Raw genomic sequence first — 24786 nt, 5'->3', positions numbered from 1 at the left:
TTTGATCATTGTATTTATTTAATAATTGGAAAGCACATATTAAATAGTACACTTACAAACTCTTAGAAACAAACAGTTGTTAAAAATTACAAATAAAGCTTTCAAAAACTCAGGCAACTGATCTCTGAGTAAATCTGCAGAAATGCAGCTGTACCATTGTTTTGTGGAATGCAACAAATTTGCAGAAATAACTGACTAAACATAGGAAAATAAATTATGTCACTGTATAACAAAAGTTCTCTCTTTACTTAACACATACATGGAATAGCTTGATAAGACACCAGATGGCATCAGAAAACATTCACATTAGAAAACTGAATATTCTCAGAGTCCACAAGGCATAAATATCACACTTCACACTTGCTTTAATTACTGAGACTTGCTCATTTCACAATTTGAAAATTGTTTTAACAGCAGTCCATGATTACTCCAGAGCACCTAACATTTTGTATTTGTTGTAATTCACAACAATGCCAGTAGCAAATTTAATAATTACCTCCAGCAGAATTGGTATAAACAGCAACTGCAAATTCATTATCTATGAATGTTCACATTTCTGCAAATTTTAGGCAGAAGGGAAATTTGTGTCTTCTACTAAATTGTCATTTAAAACTGGTACTCCGTGACAGAGCCTAATGAGAATAAAATAAATTTACCAAAACCATATTGTCAACTACACGATTTAGCACTTTCTGACAAATATTTCATTCAACTGAAATTCTCAGAAGACTCATAGTTACACAAAATAAAGCAACAAATAATAGTGCAATGTTCATAGTTATATGAAGCACGTACAGATAAAGCAGTTGTGGCAAGGTTGAGATCACATTCAATGATTTCTTCCTGTTATCCTTACACTACACCTATAATACTGATAATTTACGTTGCACACACCCATAAAATGGGAACTGCATAAACAACTAAATTTTTCTATTTTTCCAACAGGTGCATGGTCAATTTGAATTACTAAAAAGTAGGAGTGTAACTATGAATTCTGGTTTCTTAATTTTAATTAAGTCAACAATGATGTACAGGAACTGATTGTATACAAAGTTCTTTCACAATCTATACTGTAAATTAAACAGACGATGGAACCTGGGCAATGAATAGAATAAGTTGCAACATTGAGAACAGTGTCAGAATGATACATCTGCACATGCCAAGTGCTCCAGTAAAAGACAAGAATTGGAAAAGGACAGCCACATAACATTAGCTGAGGCTCCCACAGAATAAATTTAAGAGCAAGTCCGACAATGTGCACCATTAATGTGTAGCACATTGAACCCGACTGGGACCAGTGCCAGACTCATCTTCATCGTACGCATTCTTATACTCACGCCGCCGTGCTTCCTGCTCTGGGTCCATTTCCATCAGCAAGCACTCTTCTGCTCCATCAGGTATCATGGATTCTGGTCTGCAAAATTAGAGCATTTATTAGAATAATTTTTATCCTTGTCAGATGTGATTCTTAATGAGGTTAAGGGATGTTCAATTGATAAAATTATAAAAACAGCTGGCCATAGCTACTGAAAGACACATTGAAGTTGATATTTAGGGCCCGGATTTTAATGGCAAGTCATTGTTTTCTGAACTATAGGGTGAATTTTAGAACAAATCTAGGCATTTTAGTGTCGAAAAACGTATTTTGATTGTGCGTATAGAGTCAAATTTTAACAAATTTTAGTAATAGGTCATAGTGCAGCTAACTTTTAATATAATAGGTCATATTTCCATCAACTTTTCCCAAAAATGCATATACGGTTTTTCCCGTATCTTACGGGACACATCAATAAGAAAATGAATATGTTGCTCATGAGATAATATTTAATGTGCTTTTATGAAAGATAAACAGATAAATTAGTACACAACTTTATTTCTCAGGACTGTAGCACAAAATCGGTGTGCCACAACAGTCGTTTCGCGAACATAAAACATTGCTGTCGCACAGGTGTTCCCAGTAACTAGTTTGAATACAGCTTTTGCCTTGTTCAACAGTCCTAAAGCCAAGTGCTCCAACAGCGGGAAGTTGTGAGGATATGTTCGAGAATTTAGAGAGTTCTTTAGCACTGATGGGAAAACATTGTTTTGTAAACTGTGTGACGTTAAAGCTAGTGCAGAAAAGTGCTTTAATGTGCAACAACACTATAACGCTGCTAAACACAGCAGCTGTGTGAAATGGAGTGATGAAAATAACAGCAGGCAAATGCTGTTATTTGAACAGACAGGTCAATCGTCAACCGTGCAATCATTCTGCAAGGTGGAAAAGCTGAAGAATCCACAATTCAGACGGTTCTTGGAGAAGTACACAACACATCCAGTTCCCGATGAATCTACACTGAGAAAGAACTATTTATCTGTATACTACAATGATGTGCTCAACAAAATACGAATTACCATTGCTGAGCAAAAGATCTGGCTGTCGTTAGATGAAACTACGGATATTAGTGGGCGATATATTGCCAATGTTGTTGCTGGTGTTCTAAAAGTCGATGGCCCTGGAGATGTTCCTACTAATGTGTGAAGCTCTTGATAGAGTAAACAATTCGACGATTGCTATTTTGTTTGACAACTCTCTAAAGCTACTGTGGCCTGATGGTGCTTCATATATTGCTAAACCAGCCAAAGGTCTTCAGATTCTCTACCTCAGTATGGTGTACGCTACATGCGTTGCACAGAGTTGCCGAAGAGGTGTGATCCAATTACCCTGACATGGACAAGTTAATTTCCTGTGGCAAGAAAATCTATGTGAAGGCTCCGCTACAGGTGCAGAAATTCAAGGAACATGCACCTTCAATGCTTCTCCCACCAAAACCTGTTCTTACACGAACTACACCCAAATAAAGACAATCTTCTGTGAGCCTGATAGTGATGAACTAAGTGCTATCAAAATTGTGAAAGAAGTTTTTACAGATACATTGTCTCTAAACTTGGCATACATCGACGCCAATTTTTCACTATATCAAAAGCCATCAAACGACTGGAAGCTGTTGGCACTCAGCTATGTGAGGCCCTGAGTATTGGGCAACATGTGCAGAGTGAGTTCGGTCGAGCTCATGGTCATGTGGCTGACAAAGTGAAAACCAAATTGCAAAGTGTTCTCCAACGGAATCCTTGTTATTCTACACTGTAGAACATTAGTGACAGTCTTTCAGGGAATGACGCAAAATTTGAAGATACTGAAACAAAGCTGAACTCCAGTGACATCTTGTGAAGTGGAGAGGAGCTTTCCCAGGTACAAAACTATCCTCAGCGACAGCCGTATATCTTCGACAATGGAAAACCTGAAATGCAGCTTGTGATCCAGTGCAACTTTGCAGATACTGAAGATTGACATACGGTATTAAATAATGTGAAATGCTTTAAATACTACGTAGAAATAAAAACATTGGTTTACTGTTTCGATAGATCATCTTTTCACTGCACTTTGTGTTTAAAAAATAAAACATTCAGAGATTCAAAAAAATAGGTGCAAATTAGCCACAAACCCTACAGAAAGAACTATACTTACAATATTTTGAGAAGTGAATTTTGCATTACTTTATGGTGAATAAATAATTAAATAAACAAGAATGCTTTAAATAAACTTCTATTAAGTCATATTTTATTTTTTAAGGTCATATTTATGCAAGTTTTCGGTCAAATGCTTGCATATTTCACTGTTTTTTTAAGGAAATTAAAATCCAGGCCCTATTGAAAATACTAATCCTATCTTTCTCAACAATAAGTCTCTTCCTCAGGAAAAAGAAGTGGCAGGACAATCAGAAGCCACAATGAGAATGTCTGGCCTGTTATCTTTGACCATCTCCTCTGATGTCTCCCACTTCATCTACGTTTTCACAACAGGTTGGTCCTTATCCTAAGGCCTGAGCGACCTACCCCTTCTTCCTTGCCTTCCCCAACCTATCCCTTTTTCCTTGGGGAAATTAGTTCCGAAGTTTTTAACAGTTTCTTCACTTTTAAATGTGAGTGGTCAATCATTCTGTCTCCTACTGTAGTCTGCGTCCAAAATGCTACAGTAAAATGAATAACTATAGTTGCAAGTATGAGTGCTTTCTGTTTATTATTGTTTATTGTTTACTGTATAGGTTGGCATTTGTGGCCAGCAGCTAACTTTTCATTTCGGTATTTGAGATTTTGTGAATTTTTCAGTGATTAAATTTTCATAAATGCAGTAATTAAACAGAAGTAATAGTTTTTGCCAATGAACTTTTTGTTTTGGAAGCTATTTGCAAGAAGCATTCTTTCTACTGACTGCTTCGTAATCTAGAAATTGTATGGACCAAAAAAGCATTAAGTGTAATTTAGGTGTGTAGTGACAAAAGGTGTCTGTACAATCATGACCTGCAGCTATCATAATACATTGGATTTTTTTTAAAAATTTTTGAGTAAATATATGTTCAATTTTCAATTTGTATATTTAGTCCCGTAACTGGCAGAAGCTCATGTTCGATTTGACTGTATCTTTTGCTTTCGTTCAGCATGCCAGGAGGGAGAAACTGGCAATAGTTGGCCAAGTGTGATCACAAAATGAACAAACAAATGGTTTAATCCTTACTTCATCCTACATTACTGTCACTAGAGCAAACTCACTCCATCATTGACAGCAGTTTGTTGGATTAAGCCACACCAATTCTCACAATGTCCCAGAATTCCTGTGCATCTTCAGGCTTCAATTCCTTCAGTAACAGGGAATATATGCCACTGCCTTTCTTCTTACCAGCCAGGGTTGAACTGAACAGTATCTGGATTTTTTTCATTGATATTGTGCCCTAATCCTAAGGAATACACACACTACCAGTGCAAAAAAACCAACAACAACCACATCCTCCATGTGAAAAATGTTTTACAAACTTAAATTTAGGTAAACATTATTGTGCTAGCAAGTATCCTAATATAAAACAATCAGCTGATCCCATAATTCCAGAAATGAATAAGATAACTCTGTGATAGACCACAACAACAACAACAACAACAACAACAGTTACTTAAGAGGATTGTGGTGGTAACAACAACAACAAAAAATGTGAGCAATTAATAAAAAGAAACCTTGAGCTCTCAGAAATTGTTAATCTGAGTGAACAACTTTACAGAAATCAGGCATTTCTGTCTAGATTTTTGCAGTATTAGTGCACATTTGTGGATTTGTGCAAAGACTATTTCATGTACATCGTGTTATACGGCAACACGAACTGGTCTGCAGTTACAAACGTGTATGCTTGAGGTGCTGCTGCTAGCTGCACATCTTAGGTGCATCATGGAATAGTGGCTTAATGGCTGATATTTGGGACACATACAAATAAGAATGGGTATTATACAGATTTAGTGTGAAAATTTGGTGTTCTACTGACAAGATTTGAATTTTGAAGTGTGAAGCATCTTAAGTTATTGATGAGAGAGAAGTTTTATTAGAATAATTTGAGATTTCATTGTGTGCACTGGTACGTAAATGCAAAGTCTCAATATGGACAAGAAAAGCTTATGACCACAACTATTTAAGGACACCAAATTTTTATGTCAATGCACTAAACAGCTCAATTGTATCTGTAGTAATTGAGTAATTTGTATGAAATTTAAATCCCAGATCTAGTTTTTCACATGTATTTCAATACACTAAAAACTTAAACTCAACTATCAAACTTATTATTTCAATAATCTCCCAGTAGTCTAGTATAGTAATTCGTTAAGAGATTGTAGCCACTAATATATTCATAGAGAGCACACACACACACACACACACACACACACACACACACACACACACACACACACACACACACACACAGAGAGAGAGAGAGAGAGAGAGAGAGAGAGAGAGAGAGAGAGAGAGAGAGAGTGTGTGTGTGTGTGTGTGTGTGTGTGTGTGTGTGTGTGAGTAACTCTGGTAGGGCACAATTGCTTATCCCTCTAGTCCTCTCCTTGTACATTTTATGAAACCCATTATTCCCTCACACCAGATATAATCCCGACAATTGAGAAACTGCTGCCACACACTACACAATAAATATTCTTCTCAAAGCCAGCTTAATAAAAGTGCTTGGTGTTGCCCGGTTACTGGAGGGTGAGAAAAAATTTGCAAATTGAAGATCAAACACCATTGGGAGCTTTTAGAACCCAGAGCCATCTGGTATTTTCTGTAGAGATAAGAACAGCAATGGATGGTGCATTACTTATGAAATTTCGTAACAACTGACTGGCAACTGATACTGAATTGGTACATCTCTTGGGTTGTGGGGTAGAATGCTAGTTTGCTTTGTGTAGGCCCCTCTCCTCATTCCACACTTGGAAGGGAGGGTCATTATCATTCCTTACCCCTTCCTGCTGCAAAAATCACATTTTATCTTTTTTGAATTCAGATGATAGATCTTTGAAAAACTGTAATCGGAATGGATGATGGAAGGTTGATAACTGTATGATTTTCTAATTCTGGTGACTGGTGAATAGTTATGATCAATAAAACAGGTTTTTCAAACACCAGCTGTAAAATGTTAATTGTTTAAATTATATGCACGCAAAAAACATGAAATTCTCCAGGAAACTCTTCTGTTAAGAGCATACAAACATGTAACAAAACAGTTTTCACACTAGCTTTCAAGCTCTTTCTCTTTTTCTAGTAAAAGGGCACACATTCACAGTTGTGAATATTGTTCTCTGTTTTGTGTGTGTTTGCTCCGCCCATCAGTTCAATAGAGATGAGTGGTTGCCTTTCCTTTTTTACTTACTGTTCCATCCACAAATTTCAATTACTCTTATAATTTTAAGATAATTTCCACATGTTTATACTGTGGACGTGAGAATAACAATGTCAAAGTCACATACCTTGGTGGCAGGCAGTTTTCCAACTGTGGTATAACTTCCGGTGGAATAGTCGCTGGAAAATTCACAAGGAACTGAATAATAAGACGTCCCTTCTCAAATGGGTTTTTGTACTGAGGCATTCCCTCGTTCAAAATGCACTTGACATCACCATGCTTGGTAACTTCACCTGAAAAATTAATGTGTTAAACTGCACTTTACACTGGAAGTTACAATAAGGATTTACATTTGTTATCTACTCATTTTGTGTGATAATTGTCCAACTACATTATTTTTTCTGAATAATCTCCACACACAGAAAGAAAAATTCAGTAACAGACTGATAAAAAATGTATATGCATAAAATGCACCCAGAACACACAACAAGCTTTAGGTGCAGAAGAAAAATGATTTAAAAGCACACTGCTATGAATAACAAGCTGCAAATCCATTATGAATACAGCTTATACTTTACTTTTTCCCATATAACATATTAGAATCACAATATTATATTACTCTATGCGACATTTCAGTATCTTTACCTGGGATGCAAGTAATAACTAAGTCCCTATCATCTAATGTCCTTATAACTCTCTGGAATCCACACAACGCTTCCACTAGCTCAATATTCATTCTCATTATGAGATCACATCCAGATCGCCTGCAACAAAAAGAGAGCAATGTTGTCAAAACAAGTACAAAACCATCGCTTTCAAAGTTCTACCTAAGAATAAATTCTAACATGTTTAAAACACAGCAGTACTCTAACCTCACACAAACATTTTTACTAGTCTAATAATTGCTCCTAAAGAAAAAAAGGAAAAGATTTTATTTAACTGCCCAAAGGCTTCAATACTCCTACGGGAAAGAAAAAGTAAACTGCCAAAGAAAATATTAGCATAGGATAAAAGCATGTGTGGATTTATGGAAACTGAGCAAAATCTAATTCACAATGCATGCAAAGTGTTTTCAATCCCACTCTTGTTGATAAGCCAAAGTCAATACCATACAAGTAACAAAGTAGTCCTAGGTTATTTATTTCTTACACAAATTCTCAATACAAAAGATTCTTTCCACAAGCGATCAAAAGTATCAGGTCTTTCAGCATAAAGTCAGTCTCAAAATATTGATAAAAGGTTTGGGATACATGAAGAGTAAAGCACGGCTCTGACCAATTAAGTGTAGAGAAAGGTAAGCACTGTCTATCAACCCTACACTTATTAAGAAAATATCCTAAAAGATGCAGCTATCTCAATTGTGATTATTTTACCACCTTGATAGGTTAATAAAACTGCGGGTTTTGACACTTTAACAACACAGTATATTCCAATGTTTGTGTGTGTAACAAAGCAAAGTATCCAAAACTTAATGCACACCTGTATTACAGAATTACACATTCCTAAGTTCTGGCACAATGCCAGAATTTTATCATTCCTTAAGCCTGAAATACTTTCTGCCCTTTGTCAGTATTGGCAAGGTTGATCCTTAACCACATCTCGTAGCATGTCTATTAAAAAAACCTTGTAAATTTTAGCAGTAAGGTTTCTGCCGAGAAAAGCCATGCTGTGGTCAACTCCTTAATCTTACTGAATGCACAGGAGATAAAAATGGAAGAGAACAAGTTACAGAACTGATATTCATAGATTCTGGGCAGTGTGTGACACCATCAAACCCAAGGAAGTTTATTACAATGATATATTCAATCACAAAATACTTCTGTTTAACAGTTTATCCAGTGCTTGCAGTGAAACAGGATGGTTGTCATTCTGCATAATAATAATGAAATGAGAACCTTTCAGAATGGTCTTCCCCTGAGTAGTGTATCGATACCCTTGCTGTATAACATCTATACAGGCAACCAACCAACCAACCATGGAATGACATTTATTGCACAGATGACAACTGCAGTTTAAGGCAAAACCTTTGAGGACATAAACTGATAGCAGCTCTTTAAAACCTCAACAGGTCTAAAGCCAAATCCCCAAAATACAGGTCTGCACCTACCACCTGAGAAACCAGGAAGCCAAGAGGAAGTTAATATTATCTGGATGGGCGAATAATCATGCAACTAAGATATTCCAAAATAGTTGTGAGTAAGTTCGGGTTGCAGCCTCACATTTAGAGAACATGGGCAAGAAATAAAGCTAAAAATATCTGATCAGAACAACACCTGTAAACTTACTGGCACCGCATGGCACATTCAGCCACACATCTTCCCTGGTAATATGCTTACCTGCATTAGAATATGCAGCACCAGTTTGGTGGAACTCGACACACACCAAACAGGTGGACAAAGCATTGAATGAGACTAGGTGCACGATGACTGGCTGCTTATGATCAACTACTGTCACCAAAATTTATCAAATTATGTGTAGCACCACCTGACAACCACAGAAGCACACACTAACAGCATGGGGTGGGGGACAAATCGATCCCAGATATCCCTCTTTGGATGTGAAATATTAAAACCTAGGTTGAGGTCGAACAGGAGGTTGACGTGCACATCAGCAATTTTATAAGCACCTGGAACTCACCGAACAGAACTGTGGCAAAATTCATTAACCAAAAGGATTGGTGAGAATAAAGAGAAACCTGCTACGGACCTTCATCTGCCATACGTGATGCAGAATGCTCTAAACCAACTGAGGATGGTAGTGTCAAGATGCAAGACCAGCCTCAGGAAGTGAGGCTTCATGACTCACGTTGAGTCCTGAAAATGAGGTTACCTGCAGGATCCCTATCTACTGGTTTGCAGAAACCTGCATGATCCTTACACCATAGATCTATATACAGCAAGTGATAAAGCCATAAATACATTCCAAACCTTTGGTTCACCTAAAAGAACATGAGTGATGCTCAGCAGAATTTTGTTATTTTTAATATTTTGTGTTAGCCAAGTTCTGGAAATTTAAAACAAATTAATATCTCTAGTCACAGACAGGTACAACAGAAAGACTGCTAAACAAGTACACTCTGCCAAAAGGCCTCCTGAAACAAACACACACACACACACACACACACTCACACTGTGGGTGCCAAGGCCAATTGGCCTCAGTAGCCAGTGATAGTGGTCACACGTATATGGGTTGCGTTTGTTTGATTGTATGTGTGTAATTCAGGAGGTCTTGGCTTATTTGCTTAGCAACCTTTTTGTTGTGCCTGTCTGCAGCTCAAAATCTCTGCTATATGGCGAGTAGTAAGCTATCTTTTCAAAATGTTGTCATTCCATCCTGGATTTTCCATTTTTGATTTTAAAACAAATTTATTAATACAAGATAATCACCAGTGGCAGTAAAAAATGCCAGATGCTGGACAGAGACTTCATCCGGAATTTCCCATGCCCTACAGTCTTCAGCAACATACACCCATGTAGTTCCTGCAAGTTTTGTAATGTGTATGCACATAAACTTTTTTCTTTCCCTTCTCCTTGAATCCAGCTAACAACTTCCTTGGTCCATCTGGCTACCTGTCCCACCCATGCTCATTACAGTTTTAGTAATTATTTGTTCTGACTTATTCCCTGATCAATTCTTTCACTTTTGTGTGCCTCCTAGTGGTTAAAGACAAGCTTCTCTCTACTGCATAATGAACAATTAGTTCTTAACAAATAACAACTGCATTTATTTTGTGGAAGCAAAACCAATAGCAGCAGTTTTCCTTAAGACTGAATGAGTATCTTCTTTCCAATATGTGTCTTATCTGTCTTTACATCTTTATATTAACAAAACTATCTTCGAACTGGAAGATTCTTATTAACTTCCGAATATGAAGGAATCTCATGTACTGCCCACAAGCATACTAAAGATTTTGCAACTATTTTCTCCATCCTTCCATGCCCACAAAAATTCACAACTGGTAAAAAAACCTAACAACTAACTACAGAATCTTATCACAAAAATTATGTCACCCAGCCTACAACTGCACTATTAAGAAATTCAGTATGACTTCCAGCTGGATAGTATTACAATGTTTGGAAAGCAAATGAAGAATATTACAGCATCACAAAGGATTCCAACTTTATATTCCAGTCATTTTGTACACTCACTGTACCCCAAGTTGACGTTTGCATGGTACACTCTTTGTACACAAGTTGACACATTGCAAGCTACGAAAATGGTATGAGCAATGAAAGCTATGTGATTCGGGTCTATGTACATCAACTGTTTGACAGCTAGGGTATCAGCACTGTTTGTCAACCATGCTATTGTCCACAGGAAAGTAATGCTAATTCTAAAACTAAACTTCAAATCCCTGTTAAACAGAACTCAGTTTCTCAATTTCATAACCATAGTGCTGAAAATTCAAGGTTTTGTGGATTCAATGACCAATAATTTATGCTCACAATACAATATTTCACTATTTTCAACAACTAGAGACAGGAAAATATTGCAAAATTGATGCAAAAAATAGCAGTTTTTGCTAAATGAGAAATATGACTTAAAAGATATTACAAAGTTGTATTTTCCTGATAATTTTATAAATCTACAAATGCACTTAATATTTGTATCAATTATTGCATGTTAAAATTGCATTATGAGGTCCTATCTCCTCAGTGCTAAGGTTTGTGCATAATCTTAAAATGACTATCATTTCACACAAACTCTGATCTGATTACAAAAATTTGGCAAAAAACCTGAATTGGAAACAACTATGTACTTTGAAGAAACACCAAATTTGGCAAAAGACCAACATCAAATTGGAAAAAAGCACCAAATATAGCAAATATTAACAATGTAATCAGGAAAAAATAACACTGTATTTGGCAAAATTATTTTGGCATGAAAAGTAATTTAGCAAAATGTAATTTGGCAATAAAACTATTTTTTCCACCGTCCCTACCAATAACACATACCTGACTCATATCACTAATAAAACGGCAATTAGTATGATATGGTTATTCTACCTACTAAGTATTGCTTGACATGCTATGAAAACTATAAGAAAGATCATTTCTACTGTAAAATGTGTACCACTTACTTGAACATTTCATGCTCTTTCTCATCCAGAACTATGATGATGTCACCTGGCTCTAACCCAGGCTCCTGATCTCCTTCACCACCGAAAACTATTTTCTGACCATCAACCATGCCTTTATCTACATGAACCTCTAGAATTTTTCTGTCACGGATTGTCTAAAAAATAAATAAATAAATAGGTATAATAATACTACCAGCACTTAACTAACAATACATTCAAAATAAGAGATGATAATCACCAAATAATTTCAGTCAATGTCACTACTCGCTGAAAGTTATTATGTGTATGTTTTGGAACAATATCAGTTATTAGCCACGAACTGATACTTGATAAATTTGAAGGACTTTCATTGCTGTGGACAACTCAAGCTGCAAAACCTTGTTCTAACTGATAGTTGAATTCTGGTATGCAGCATACCAATGACAAGGACAAACTTCTCATATCTGCAGTTTTTCTGTAAACTGGTTGTCAAACAGAGTACCACAAATTTTGCTATGGATATCTCAGCATTTGCATTAAATTACAAATATTATAAATGTTCTGGCAGGAGTGTTTATTTTAACTTGCCACCAGTAGCCTACTTACTCAGAAATCCACTCTTAACAACCCAGCCCCTGGTGCAGGTTAACAAACATACCTTCTTGCCCTGGCACTGCTTACACCGGTCCTTGGGATTGATCCGCTCCCCCTGCCCGCGGCATTCTGAACACATCGACTGGATTTGCTGGATCATGCCAGGCCCCAGCTGCTGGATGTGCACCTGCATTCCATTGCCATGACACGCTGGGCACGTCTCTACTGCTCCCTTCTTGCCACCTCGGCCTGAGGAAAGGACACACATTGAACTTCTGAAGAGAGAAATCCATAAAAAGGAATGCAATCAAAACAATTCAGAATTGTCACCCAGTTGTAATGCATTAATAATGTCCACAATGCACACAATTTATCAGATAAGAGTCAATACACACAAACCGCTCGCCAGATTGGGACAGCAGCACTATTAACCCTTTTACCACTACAGATGTGCTCTCTGCATTCTGTGCTGAGAGCTGCTTTTGTTATAACTTTACTGCTTGCCCAATGCTGGTACCTGTGTTGAGTGACATCAAACCAGCTGATATGAAACATGTATGAGGTTTTTGGAAACTATTAGGTGAAAAATTAGATTCTTGTCCCTCTTACAGCCTAGTATCTTCACTCTATAAAGAACTGAATTTCTTTTTGTTATACACCATTCTTGCTGAGCTGTCTCAAGTTAAGCAGAAACTGCACTAAGCTTTAAAGAATTCACAGAGCTAAAAGGGCACTTCATAAATTATGTGTATGGTCATTTTTACTTCATACGTTTCAGTTAATGAAATGTTGATACAATATCAAAATTTCATTAAGGGGGGGGGGGGGGGGGGGGAGGTAGGAGGTAGGACTTTGAGCAGGAGAGGCACCACAGGACATTTTAATTTCCACTGTCTATAAATTCATAAAACTTTGTCAGCATGACCAGGAAGGACTCAGGATTCACACTCGCAGCAGCGGAAGTTCAAAAACATAACAAAATTTTTTTTACGTGTGAAATTTCATCATTTTTTCCACTTACTATTGGCTGCATTTGTTGCTATAGGTACACTTTTCTTCATAAGTAAGAGAGACTGTTCGATGAATTTTGCACAGCATACAAACCATACTTACAGGTGTCAAAGTCTAGAATCTATTTAATTGTTGAAAAAATGAATGTTCTGTTATGTTTTAAACGTTATGTTTAGAGGAAAATCAAATTTTGTAGTTAATTATCTCAATTTTTACCACAGTTTTTAATAGATTTGGAAAATTCTAGAGTTTCATACACCTGTAAGCATGGTTTGTATGCTGTACAAAATTCAAAGAATCTCTCTTACTTGTGAAGAAAAATGTACCTATAGCAACAAATGCAGCCAACAGTAAGTGAAAAAATGATGAAATTTCATATCTAAAAAAAATTATTTTGTTATGTTTTCGCACTTCCACTGCTATGTATGTGAATCGTGAATCCTGAATCCTTCCTGGTCATGCTGACAAAGTTTTATGAATTTATTTATAAAAGTATGGACAGTAGAAAATAAAATGTCCTGTGGTGCCTCTCCTGCTCCAAGTCGGCCCGTTTGACGTCCTACCCCCCCTTAAAACTGAAAACAGAACAATATTTCGTTCTTTAGTTACTGGGTTTCATACCTGAGCAACATTTGCACACGAGAAGCCCATTCACAGCCTTGTGCACTGCAAATCACGGTCATAACAATAATCACATCTCCAACGACTGAAGATATCTAAACAAGATTTTTGCAAATAATAGCACACAATTAGGCACACATGTTTGATTTTAAAGACTCTAAACTTTTTTATTCACAGAGATATGGAAGTAACTTGTCACCAGCAAAGAAGTATGCAGCTCAGGGTGCATACGCACTTCCACAGCACTGCAGAAAAACCCAAGCTGGGGCCACCCAGTGCAAGTCTTTGTAGTTGACACTATGTTGGACAAAACAACACCCACCTCCAAGCAGAGAAAATCTCATTGCTACAGAGGCACACACCATGAAAGGATGGAAACTGGGAATAGGAAGGAACATACTGGTCACAACCACACTAATTTAAAATTCCCTTCTTTACAGCTCAGGATGAAAGGGATTCATCCATACATACATAACTTTCTACATATTCCAACATTAAGTGGCTGAGACGTACATCTAATGCATTATCTAATGCAGCACTAGATTCTGAATAATTTAGAGTTTACAGTTCATAAATTTGTGAAACGAAAGTTGAGCAGAAAACTACCGACTGCTGAAATATATTAATTTTTGGACAGAAAGAATTGGGCAAGGGAAAGTAATTTGAGAAGTGGTGTACGTGTTTGTGGTTACTAAAACAACACTGTCGTTTGAATGCGATGTGTAATGCAAGGTCTGAATAGTATGCCTCTTTCATGAAGGTTTGCTAAGTGAGGATCACAGTTAATACAGTAAAAGCTGGTGTAATGGTAAATACCCACCTTACATTTGTGGTGTTCATGATTAACAGGCATCTACATCTACATCCATACTCCGCAAGCAAGCCACCTGACGGTGTGTGGCGGAGGGTACCTTGAGTACCTCTCTCGGTTCTCCCTTCTATTCCAGTCTCGTATTGTTAATTTAAAGGAGGACTGTCGGTATGCCTCTGTGTGGGCTCTAATCTCTGATTTTATCCTCATGGTCTTTACGCGAGATATACATAGGAGGGACCAATATACTGCTTGACTCTTCGGTGAAGGTATGTTCTCGAAACTTTAACAAAAGCCCGTACCGAGCTACTGAGCATCTCTCCAGCAGAGTCTCCCACTGGAGTTTACCTATCATCTCCGTAACACTTTCGCGATTACTAAATGATCCTGTAACGAAGTGCGCTGCTCTCCTCTGGATCTTCTCTATCTCTTCCATCAACCCTATCTGGTACAGATCACACACTGCTGTGCAGTATTCAAGCTGTGGGCGAACAAGCGTACTGTAACCTACTTCCTTTGTTTTTGGATTGCATTTCCTTAGGATTCTTCCAATGAATCTCAGTCTGGCATCTGCTTTACCGACGATCAACATTATATGATCATTCCATTTTAAATCACTCCTAATGCGTACTCCCAAATAATTTATGGAATTAACTGCTTCCAGTTGCTGGCCTGCTATATTGTAGCTAAATGATAAGGGATCTATCTTTCTATGTATTGCAGCACATTACACTCGTCTACACTGAGATTCAATTGCCATTCCCTGCACCACGCGTCAATTCATTGCAGATCCTCCTGCATTTCAGTACAATTTTCCATTGCTCCAACCTCTCGATATACCACAGCATCATCCGCAAAAAGCCTCAGTGAACTTCCGATGTCATCCACAAGGTCATTTATGTATATTGTGAATAGCAACGGTCCTATGACACTCCCCTGCGGCACACCTGAAATCACTCTTACTTCGGAAGACTTCTCTCCACTGAGAATGACATGCTGCATTCTGTTATCTACGAACTCTTCAATAGAATCACTCAATTGGTCTGATAGCACTCTTCAATAAACGACTGTGGGGAACTGTATCGAACGCCTTGCGGAAGTCAAGAAACACGGCATCTACCTGTGAACCCGTATCTATGGCCCTCTGAGTCTCGTGGACGAATAGTGCGAGCTGGGTTTCACACGACTGTCTTTTTCGAAACCCATGCTGATTCCTACAGAGTAGATTTCTAGTCTCGAGAAAAGTCATTATACTCGAACATAATACATGTTCCAAAATTCTACAACTGATCGATGTTAGAGATATAGGTCTATAGTTCTGCACATCTGTTCGACGTCCTTTTTTGAAAACGGGGATGACCTGTGCCCTTTTCCAATCTTTTGGAACGCTATGCTCTTCTAGAGACCTACGGTACACCACTGCAAGAAGGGGGGCAAGTTCCTTCGCGTACTCTGTGTAAAATCGAACTGGTATCCCATCAAGTCCAGTGGCCTTTCCTCTTTTGAGCGATTTTAATTGTTTCTCTATCCCCCTGTCATCTATTTCAATATCTACCATTTTGTCATCTATACGACAATCTAGAGAAGGAACTACAGTGCAGTCTTCCTCTGTGAAACAGCTTTGCAAAAAGACTGTTAGTATTTTGGCCTTTAGTCTGTCATCCTCTGTTTCAGTACCATTTTGGTCACAGAGTGTCTGGACACTTTTGATCCATCTACCGCTTTGACTTAAGACCAAAATTTCTTAGGATTTTCTGTCAAGTCAGTACACAGAACTTTACTTTCGAATTCACTGAACGCCTCTCGCATAGCCCTCATCACACTACATTTCGCTTCACGTAATTTTTGTTTGTCTGCAAGGCTTTGGCTATGTTTATGTTTGCTTTGAAGTTCCCTTTGCTTCCGCAGCAGTTTTCTAACTCTGTTGTTGTACCATGGTGGCTCTTTTCCATCTCTTACAATCTTGCTTGGCACATACTCATCTAATGCATATTGTACGATGGTTTTGAACTTTGTCCACTGATCCTCAACAATATCTGTACTTGAGACAAAACTTTTGTGTTGAGCCGTCAGATACACTGTAATCTGCTTTTTGTCACTTTTGCTAAACAGAAAAATCTTCCTACCTTTTTTAATATCTCTCTCGACGGCTGAAATCATCGATGCAGTAACCGCTTTATGATCGCTGATTCCCTGTTCTGCGTTAACTGTTTCAAATAGTTCGGGTCTGTCACCAGTAGGTCTAATATGTTATCGCCACGAGTCGATTCTCTGTTTAACTGCCCAAGGTAGTTTTCAGATAAAGCACTTCAAAAATTTCATTGGATTCTTTGTCCCTGCCACCCATTATGAACGTTTGAGTCTCCCAGTCTATATCCAACACATTAAAATTTCCACCCAGAACTATAACATGATGGGGAAATCCACTCTAAATATTTTCCAAATTATCCTTCAGGTGCTCAGCCACAGCAGCTGCTGAGCCAGGGGGCCTATAGAAACATCCAATTACCATGTCTGAGCCTGCTTTAACCGTGACCTTCACCCAAATTATTTCACATTTCGGATCTCCATCAATTTCCTTCAATACTATTGCACTTCTTATCGCTATAAACACGCCTCACCCTTCACTGTCCAGCCCGTCTCTGCGGTATACGAGGGCAGTTCAATAAGTAATGCAACACATTTTTTTCTGAAACAGGGGTTGTTTTATTCAGCATTGAAATACACCAGGTTATTCCCCAATCTTTTAGCTACACAACACTATTTTTCAACGTGATCTCCATTCAATGCTACGGCCTTACACCACCTTGAAATGAGGGCCTGTATGCCTGCACGGTACCATTCCACTGGTCGATGTCGGAGCCAACGTCGTACTGCATCAATAACTACTTCATCATCCGCATAGTGCCTCCCACGGATTGCGTCCTTCATTGGGCCAAACATATGGAAATCCGACGGTGCGAGATCGGGTCTGTAGGGTGCATGAGGAAGAACAGTCCACTGAAGTTTTGTGAGCTCCTCTCGGGTGCGAAGACTTGTGTGAGGTCTTGCGTTGTCATGAAGAAGGAGAAGTTCATTCAGATTTTTGTGCCTACGAACATGCTGAAGTCGTTTCTTCAATTTCTGAAGAGTAGCACAATACACTTCAGAGTTGATCGTTTGACCATGGGGAAGGACATTGAACAGAATAACCCCTTCAGCGTCCCAGAAGACGCTAACCATGACTTTACCGGCTGAGGGTATGGCTTCAAACTTTTTCTTGGTAGGGGAGTGATGTGGCGCCACTCCATTGATTGCCATTTTGTTTCAGGTTCGAAGTGATGAACCCATGTTTCATCGCCTGTAACAATCTTTGACAAGAAATTGTCACCCTCAGCCACATGACGAGCAAGCAATTCCGCACAGATGGTTCTCCTTTGCTCTTTATGGTGTTCGGTTAGACAACGAGGGACCCAGCGGGAACCAACCTTTGAATATCCCAACTGGTGAACAATTGTGACAGCACTACCAACAGAGATGTAAAAAGAAACTCCATCACTGCCCGTTGTTTACAACGCACATCCGTTACAGACGCCATTTCAACAGCTCCGTACAGCGCTGCCACCTGTCGGAAATCAATGAAACTATACGAGACAAAGCGGCAATGTTTGAAAATATTCCACAAGAAATTTCCAGTTTTTTCAACCAAAATTGGCCGAGAAAAAAATGTGTTGCATTACTTATTGAACTGCCCTCGTACATTCCAATCTGAGTTTAGGATTTCATTACTGTTTACGTCTGGTTTCAGCGAACTTTCTGTCCCTAGTACTGCAGGGGCATTGTGACCGTTTATTAATGAGAGCAGTACTGGGACATTTCTATAGACGCTCCTGCAGTTTACTATTAGCACATTAATATTGTTATTCCCTGTTGCATTTTGCCTACTCCTACCTTGCCGCATCTCAGGAGGCATCTTGTCGGGCCTAGGGAGGGAATTCTCTAACCTAAAAAACCCACATGTGCACTCCACACGTAGGCTGCTACCCTTGTAACCGCTTCCAGCGTGTAGTGCACGCCTGACCTATTCAGAGGGACCCTACATTTCTCCACCCGATAGTGGAGGTCGAGAAATTTGCACCCCTGATCTTCGCCGAATCTATCTGAGCCTCTGGTTTAAGCCTTCTACTCGGCTTCAAACAAGAGGACCGCGATCGGTTCTGGGAACGATACTACAAATAGTTAGCTCAGTTTCCAACCCCCCCGAGCGAGGCTTTCCGCCTTCACCAATTCTGCCAACCGCCTGTACAAACTGAGGATGACCTCTGAACCCAGACGGCAGGAGTCATTGGTGCCAACATGAGCAACAATTTGCATTCGGGTGCGCCCAGTGCTCTATCGCTGGCGGCAGGGCCTCCTCCACATCTCTGAGACCCCCCCCCCCCCGGCAAGGAGACAGAGTGAACACTGACCTTCCCGCCTAATGTTGGAGTTCCCAATAACTAATAAACCCCTCCCCCTGTGTGCCTGCTCGGACCTTGCTGAAGGAGCGGCCACATGTCCACTCACAGGCAGAGTGGGCGATGCCACACGGCCAGCCTCCACATTGACCCTCCGCCTTGCGCGCCGCTGAACCCGCCATTCCCCTTGGGGGAGAGGGTGGTCCAACCGCGCCCGGTACCCGCGAAGATGTCTCGACAGCAGGGACAGTGGGTGAAGCATGCAACACCTGGGGTGTACCATGCGACGCACCAGACTCCCCACTGCCGCTACACTCCGAGCCAGCAGCCCGAAGACGGCTGACTGCGGCCATCAACACGTTCAGCTGTTCGGGAACAGTGGCCAGCTCCTCCTGCGTCCATACACAGCAGTCACACATCCTATCCATCCTAAGAAATCAATTTACTGTAGAGAGTTAAACAACTTTTAACTAGACTGCTAATTCACTAAAGGCAGCTGATTGTTGACTGAACTGTGGTTGCTAGACACTTCTTGTAGAAAACAATGAAAACTAGCACTACCTGTCTTTGGACTGTATTGAAAAACACTAGCACTTGCATGTAAGCAAGAGTGAAAACGGTAGCTCATCTTTTGGAGGATGCCCTTCAACATGTGTTTATCCACTCAATCAATAGCACAACTTGACAAAGCATCGAACCTTTGAGAAATTATACAATTTCGTGTTTCCTAAATGCACTGATGTAGCAAGGTAGTTTCCCACTAACCTTTTGAAGGTTAGTGTGTGTGTGTGTGTGTGTGTGTGTGTGTGTGTGTGTGTGTGTGTGTCAATTTCTTACTAAAATGACAGCAGTAATCTGTTACAAAAATTTTCTGTTTTGAACTAAACACATATCTATTGATGACTGGACACATTTCTTCTGCAGTGTACTGATAAGATTTCAATTTTATGCCGTGGGAAAATTTTGTTTGTGAAGATTGGGCAAGTACAAAACTGAATGAATTGAGCCCAATAAGTTCATTAAAACTTAATGACAAACCTTTACTGGTTTACATGTATCTTTATTATGAAATATTTTTGGTGAATTGCATACTTTGAATTTAACTGCTATAGAAAATTGAACTGGTAATTACTGGTGCTCTATTTAAAACACTTGTCACTTCCTGCTGCTCTAGATATAATAAACAAGTGAGAACCTACCAACTTTCATGGCCTTTTTTTAAAAAAGGAAACATTAAACTGTTTTACAAAAAAAAGCTCTCTAGCAAACCTACCTTCACACTTGTCACAGATAACATTTTTCTGCAGTGCAAGTTTGCGAACAGCTCCTTTGTACAGTTCCTCCAAAGAAACGCTCAACTGATGAATAACATCCTTTCCACGACGCTCACGTGCACGTCCACGACCGCGGCCACCAAATGCTTGACCAAAGAACATATCGAAAATATCCATAGGTGCTGAGAAGCCATTGCCACCTCCCTCTTTTAAGGCTTGCTCACCACCTTGGTCATAAATCCGCCGCTTCTCTGGATTTGATAGGACCTCGTACGCTTGAGAAATCTGTTTGAACTACAGAAAAAAAAAGATTATCTTAAATTTTTTTAATCATAAAATAAATCATTCTTTCAGTATATTTACAGCACCAGTTCAATATTGTCATCAAATGCAAGTTATGAATATGAATAGTTCATGAAATTTTAGTATATTAGAAATTAAAAATGTTGGTATTAAAAATATTACTTAATCCTCGAGTTGAAGCGGAACTAGTTCCACAAACAATGAACAGAACACTTAGTAACACTGCATAGTCATGGCATATGTGCATGCAGATTCCCTCAGCGAAATAATAAATTAAAAGAAAAGTGTGTAGATTTTATAGAAGTCTGGAGAGCTGGACTGTGTGAGAATTCTCAGCTAAACAGCTACGATCTTTTTTCCCATTCCTTTTGCAAGATATTGCCAAGAGCAGACCACATGAAACAATTATGCCCGAGCTTAATTTCTGAATGAGTCCTGTCTTTCTTCCCATACTTCTTTACCTTATAACTTTTTTGTTCCATATTTCTTCTTTCACATGTACCAAGAAATTGGTCCACCTTTTCTAGATTGTGTTGAGAGTTACGGAATTTGATACAGTTCTTTGTTGCTTCTTAATTTGCATTTGCTATTTATTGCATGGGCATAAACGTTAGGCTGCACTATTTGTCAGTTCAGGGTCAAGGGAAGTGACCAATTCCCATAGATTTTGTAATTTTTTCCCCGTCATCTTGGGTGTGTTTTTAGTGTTATATTTAGCTTGTCCCCTCCCTAAAAGCCCTAATTTCTCGTGGGTGCCCTGTTTGTATTTTTGGAGGGAGATGTTATTGTCATATATAAGTATTTCCATGTTTGCTGCCGTGTGTATGTAGTGATATCATAGGTGCAATATTGGAGACTCTTAGAATAGCCATTTCCACCATCTTGATGATGTCATGGGTAAAAGCAGACAGGTGGAATCTGACACTTCCGTATTCCTGTCAGTTCATTACCACAACCTTTATTTGGCTTTCACAACTACATCTCAACCAAACTGTCATCTCAACCACCTCTCTCCCCTCTCCTCCCTCTCCCACTGCCGCCACCTCCACCATCAGTTTTGCCTTCTCCTCCTCTAAGAGTGGCACCGCACTATGTTGCATGGAGCTCTTAAGAGTTTTCTAGCTGTTTCATAATGTACAGTTTCCACATTAATGGGGTTTGTGCCCATCTGCTGTCATCTTGTTTTCACTTTTTTTGCCATCTACTGGTTTGAATAAATTCTCACAAACACTTAAATTTTTGAACTTTATAATTTTTTCAAAATAGGCCCTACATTTTTAACAATTTATAAAAATTTTCATATAGCCTGTTATGGTTTTCAGATTTGTATTTCTACTTTCACTATTGTGATCATTTTGCTGTATTTGGGTTTGTAGTTCAACTGTCACAGGTTTTGGAAATTCATTCCTACTAGGCCTATATTAATTTCCACATTTGATACACTACCTAAGCCCAGCTATATGGCTTCGACAGCTCTTACAGCTCACAGCAACCATGACAGACAGTCTACTGTTGAATGCCACTTGCAAGGTCTCCTCTGCCTTTCTGAAACTGATAGAAATGTCTGCCACACATCCTCTGTTTACAAAGCAGGCTACTGATTGCAATGCAGCAGAGAATTTTCTTACAATGGGATATCAAGCTGAATGACTATTGCTGAAGTCTGCGAAGTCCAAGTGGGCTCTAACAACAGTTTGACCTCATGATAAAATATGCAATAACCCTTCCTGAAGACTAATCTATTGAAAATTACAGAATACTTCAAGTAATTTCTTTAAACATGCACCGAAAATACAATCTGACAAATGACTGACCAATTACCTCCACTCCTTGACCGACTTCTGAAGCCAGGCTCAGATTCAGCCTCACTTTGAATTGGGCTTTCTCTTGGCCAACTCAACAGCAACAGTGCACATTAATCCTCTAATGTGTTGAAACTGGATGACTACACTGGTTACTGCAATAATCTGATGACACCTCTTTACCAATATGCATTTAGACAACTCTAGTGACACTGGTTTGTCCAACAAGAAATCTCACACAAAAGCTTAATAAAAAGAAACCATGGACACTACTACGACGTGTGTAACTTTGGCTATTGGCTGAAAACTTTTAGACACAGGTTATGTACAGACAAAATATAACTGCATACCTCTCTGCTGTCAGATGCAGTGCAAGACAGTAGAAACTATTCTGTCTCTAGCATTCATTTGCCATTCAAGCTTGGGTTCAAACCAGCTCCCATCAGAGAACATATTCAACCAATTAAGTTCCAGAACACAAATTCTGACCTCCTTTGGCAAAGGAAGAAGGAATATTAAAACCATAACGTATTGTGTAGCACACCACACGTAACAATTTAGGAAAATCTAGGAGATTAAAATGAATGACAAGGTTTCAAACCAAAATGCCTATTACAAAAGCACCTTTTAACACAAATATCACCTATCACCACCACATTTTCTGGTGGGGGAAGGGTACTTGGAGGGGGAGAGAAGGTAATTTGCAAAGTAACTGCCTATGGCACTTTGTTAATAACAATATTCTGCTCCTGTGGACAAAGGAATGAAGGAAGATTTGTAGAGTTTAATAAGGCGATGAAATCAGACTGCTCAGAACATCTGATTAGACAATGATAGAGAAAAGTCAACTTTTACATTTACTGAATCACAAATATTTGAACACAACTTGTTCAAATGCTACACTGGTGCTGCAAAGCCACCTTGTCTGGCCAGTAATGTTGAAGTGTTAAAATGTGAGTGCCACAGATCACTTGTATTTTCGACACTTTGATAAACATATCTCAATTTTCCTATTTCCAACTGTAGCATGGCCAGATGTTGCTATTCTGGTAAAACATGTTTTATTTCTTCTATTGAGGTTTTAGATATTTGTTTCAAAATTAATTGAAGCAATGCTTCACAACTTAACGTAACAAATAACTGGACACGGTGGTCATCGCAATACACGTCTAGGTTTATATCAACAAATATAAATAGAAACCTTATCATCACAACTTTTGGGCCTAGCATTTTTACAAATGTCTCGCAAGCGGAGATTTACTTAGAAATCAAAATGTAACTTAAAACATTTAGATAACTAATCAACACTGAATTTCCAAGATCTATGCACATAACCGTAAAGATGGTCCGTAATAGCAATACGAAGCTCCATTGCTAGGGTCAAGCGCTCGCCTGGAAAATGATTAGTTAGAACTTTATGTGAAAAATACCAACGCAAGGAGTGAAAATAGCGATCATGGTCTCCACCTAAATACAAAGACAATGACCGACTTACCTTTTCACCCTCATTTGGGTTCTTGTCGGGATGGTACTTTAAGGCTAACTTCCTGTACGCTTTCTTTAGTTCATCAAGCGTACAATTTGGTTTTACACCTAAGACGTCGTAATACGTGGTCTCTTTCACCATATTTGCAGGACGGTGTAAATAACCTTAAAAGGGTGGAAAAAAGTTCAATAAAACAGTGGAACACACTACACGGATACAAATCTCTTTACCTGACACAATCGATTGCCTGTACATGAACGAAATATTAAATGTTATCTATTTTGGTTAACTGGCTACTATTAGAATCTTGCACAATTACACAAGTAAAGCAAATTCACATTAAAAAAATATAAAGGAAAGAACCAGCTGATCGAAAGGAATAGAAATTTCAAAACACGAATCCGAGATTGAAGTTACAACACGAAACTCACCAAGCTCTTGCTTATTGCACTGACACTATGCGAACAACTAATTACTGAGAAATAGCTTCACTTGAGCACAAATTTTACAGCACTATCGATCCACACATCCAACTAAGTCACACGGCCTTCTCCGTCGAGGATATTATAGCACGGACTTCTCGAAATTTCCTGACCTTCTGGCAAACACGAACTGTGCACACCAATAGCACTGCTGCTTTGACATTACGTCATGACGAGCTCGGAATACTCTGGTGGCGAAGCAATGAACTAACACTAGG

The 24786-nt window shown here is 38.8% G+C and overlaps 1 protein-coding gene across 1 annotated transcript; it reads right to left on the bottom strand.

Moving 5' to 3' along the window:
* LOC124552705 (dnaJ homolog subfamily A member 1) lies at positions 1–24727 on the bottom strand. The gene is made up of 8 exons (XM_047127046.1): positions 24518–24727; positions 24096–24250; positions 20495–20789; positions 12407–12591; positions 11770–11924; positions 7335–7453; positions 6817–6982; positions 1–1414 (listed from the first exon to the last, which is right to left on the bottom strand). Exons 2-8 carry the CDS (start codon positions 24225–24227, stop codon positions 1264–1266), a joined length of 1203 nt encoding a protein of 400 aa, XP_046983002.1. The 5' UTR covers positions 24228–24250; positions 24518–24727; the 3' UTR covers positions 1–1263.
* Between the last annotated feature and the right edge of the window lie 59 nt (positions 24728–24786).

Source organism: Schistocerca americana, chromosome 10, assembly GCF_021461395.2.
Source record: "Schistocerca americana isolate TAMUIC-IGC-003095 chromosome 10, iqSchAmer2.1, whole genome shotgun sequence".
NCBI lineage: Eukaryota > Metazoa > Arthropoda > Insecta > Orthoptera > Acrididae > Schistocerca > Schistocerca americana.
Note: the sequence above shows the minus strand (reverse complement) of the source record. Positions and strands in the feature narration are given on the sequence as shown.

What these genes read in the sequence shown, in the direction of transcription:
- LOC124552705 (XM_047127046.1), bottom strand. Translation starts at nt 24,227, where the DNA reads ATGGTGAAAGAGACCACGTATTACGACGTCTTAGGTGTAAAACCAAAT. An exon ending in AAAGAGCATGAAATGTTCAA is followed by an intron (nt 7,454 to 11,769) that starts GTAAGTGGTACA and finishes TTTTTGTTGCAG; the next exon opens with GCGATCTGGATGTGATCTCA. An exon ending in GAAAACTGCCTGCCACCAAG is followed by an intron (nt 1,415 to 6,816) that starts GTATGTGACTTT and finishes CTAATTTTGCAG; the next exon opens with ACCAGAATCCATGATACCTG.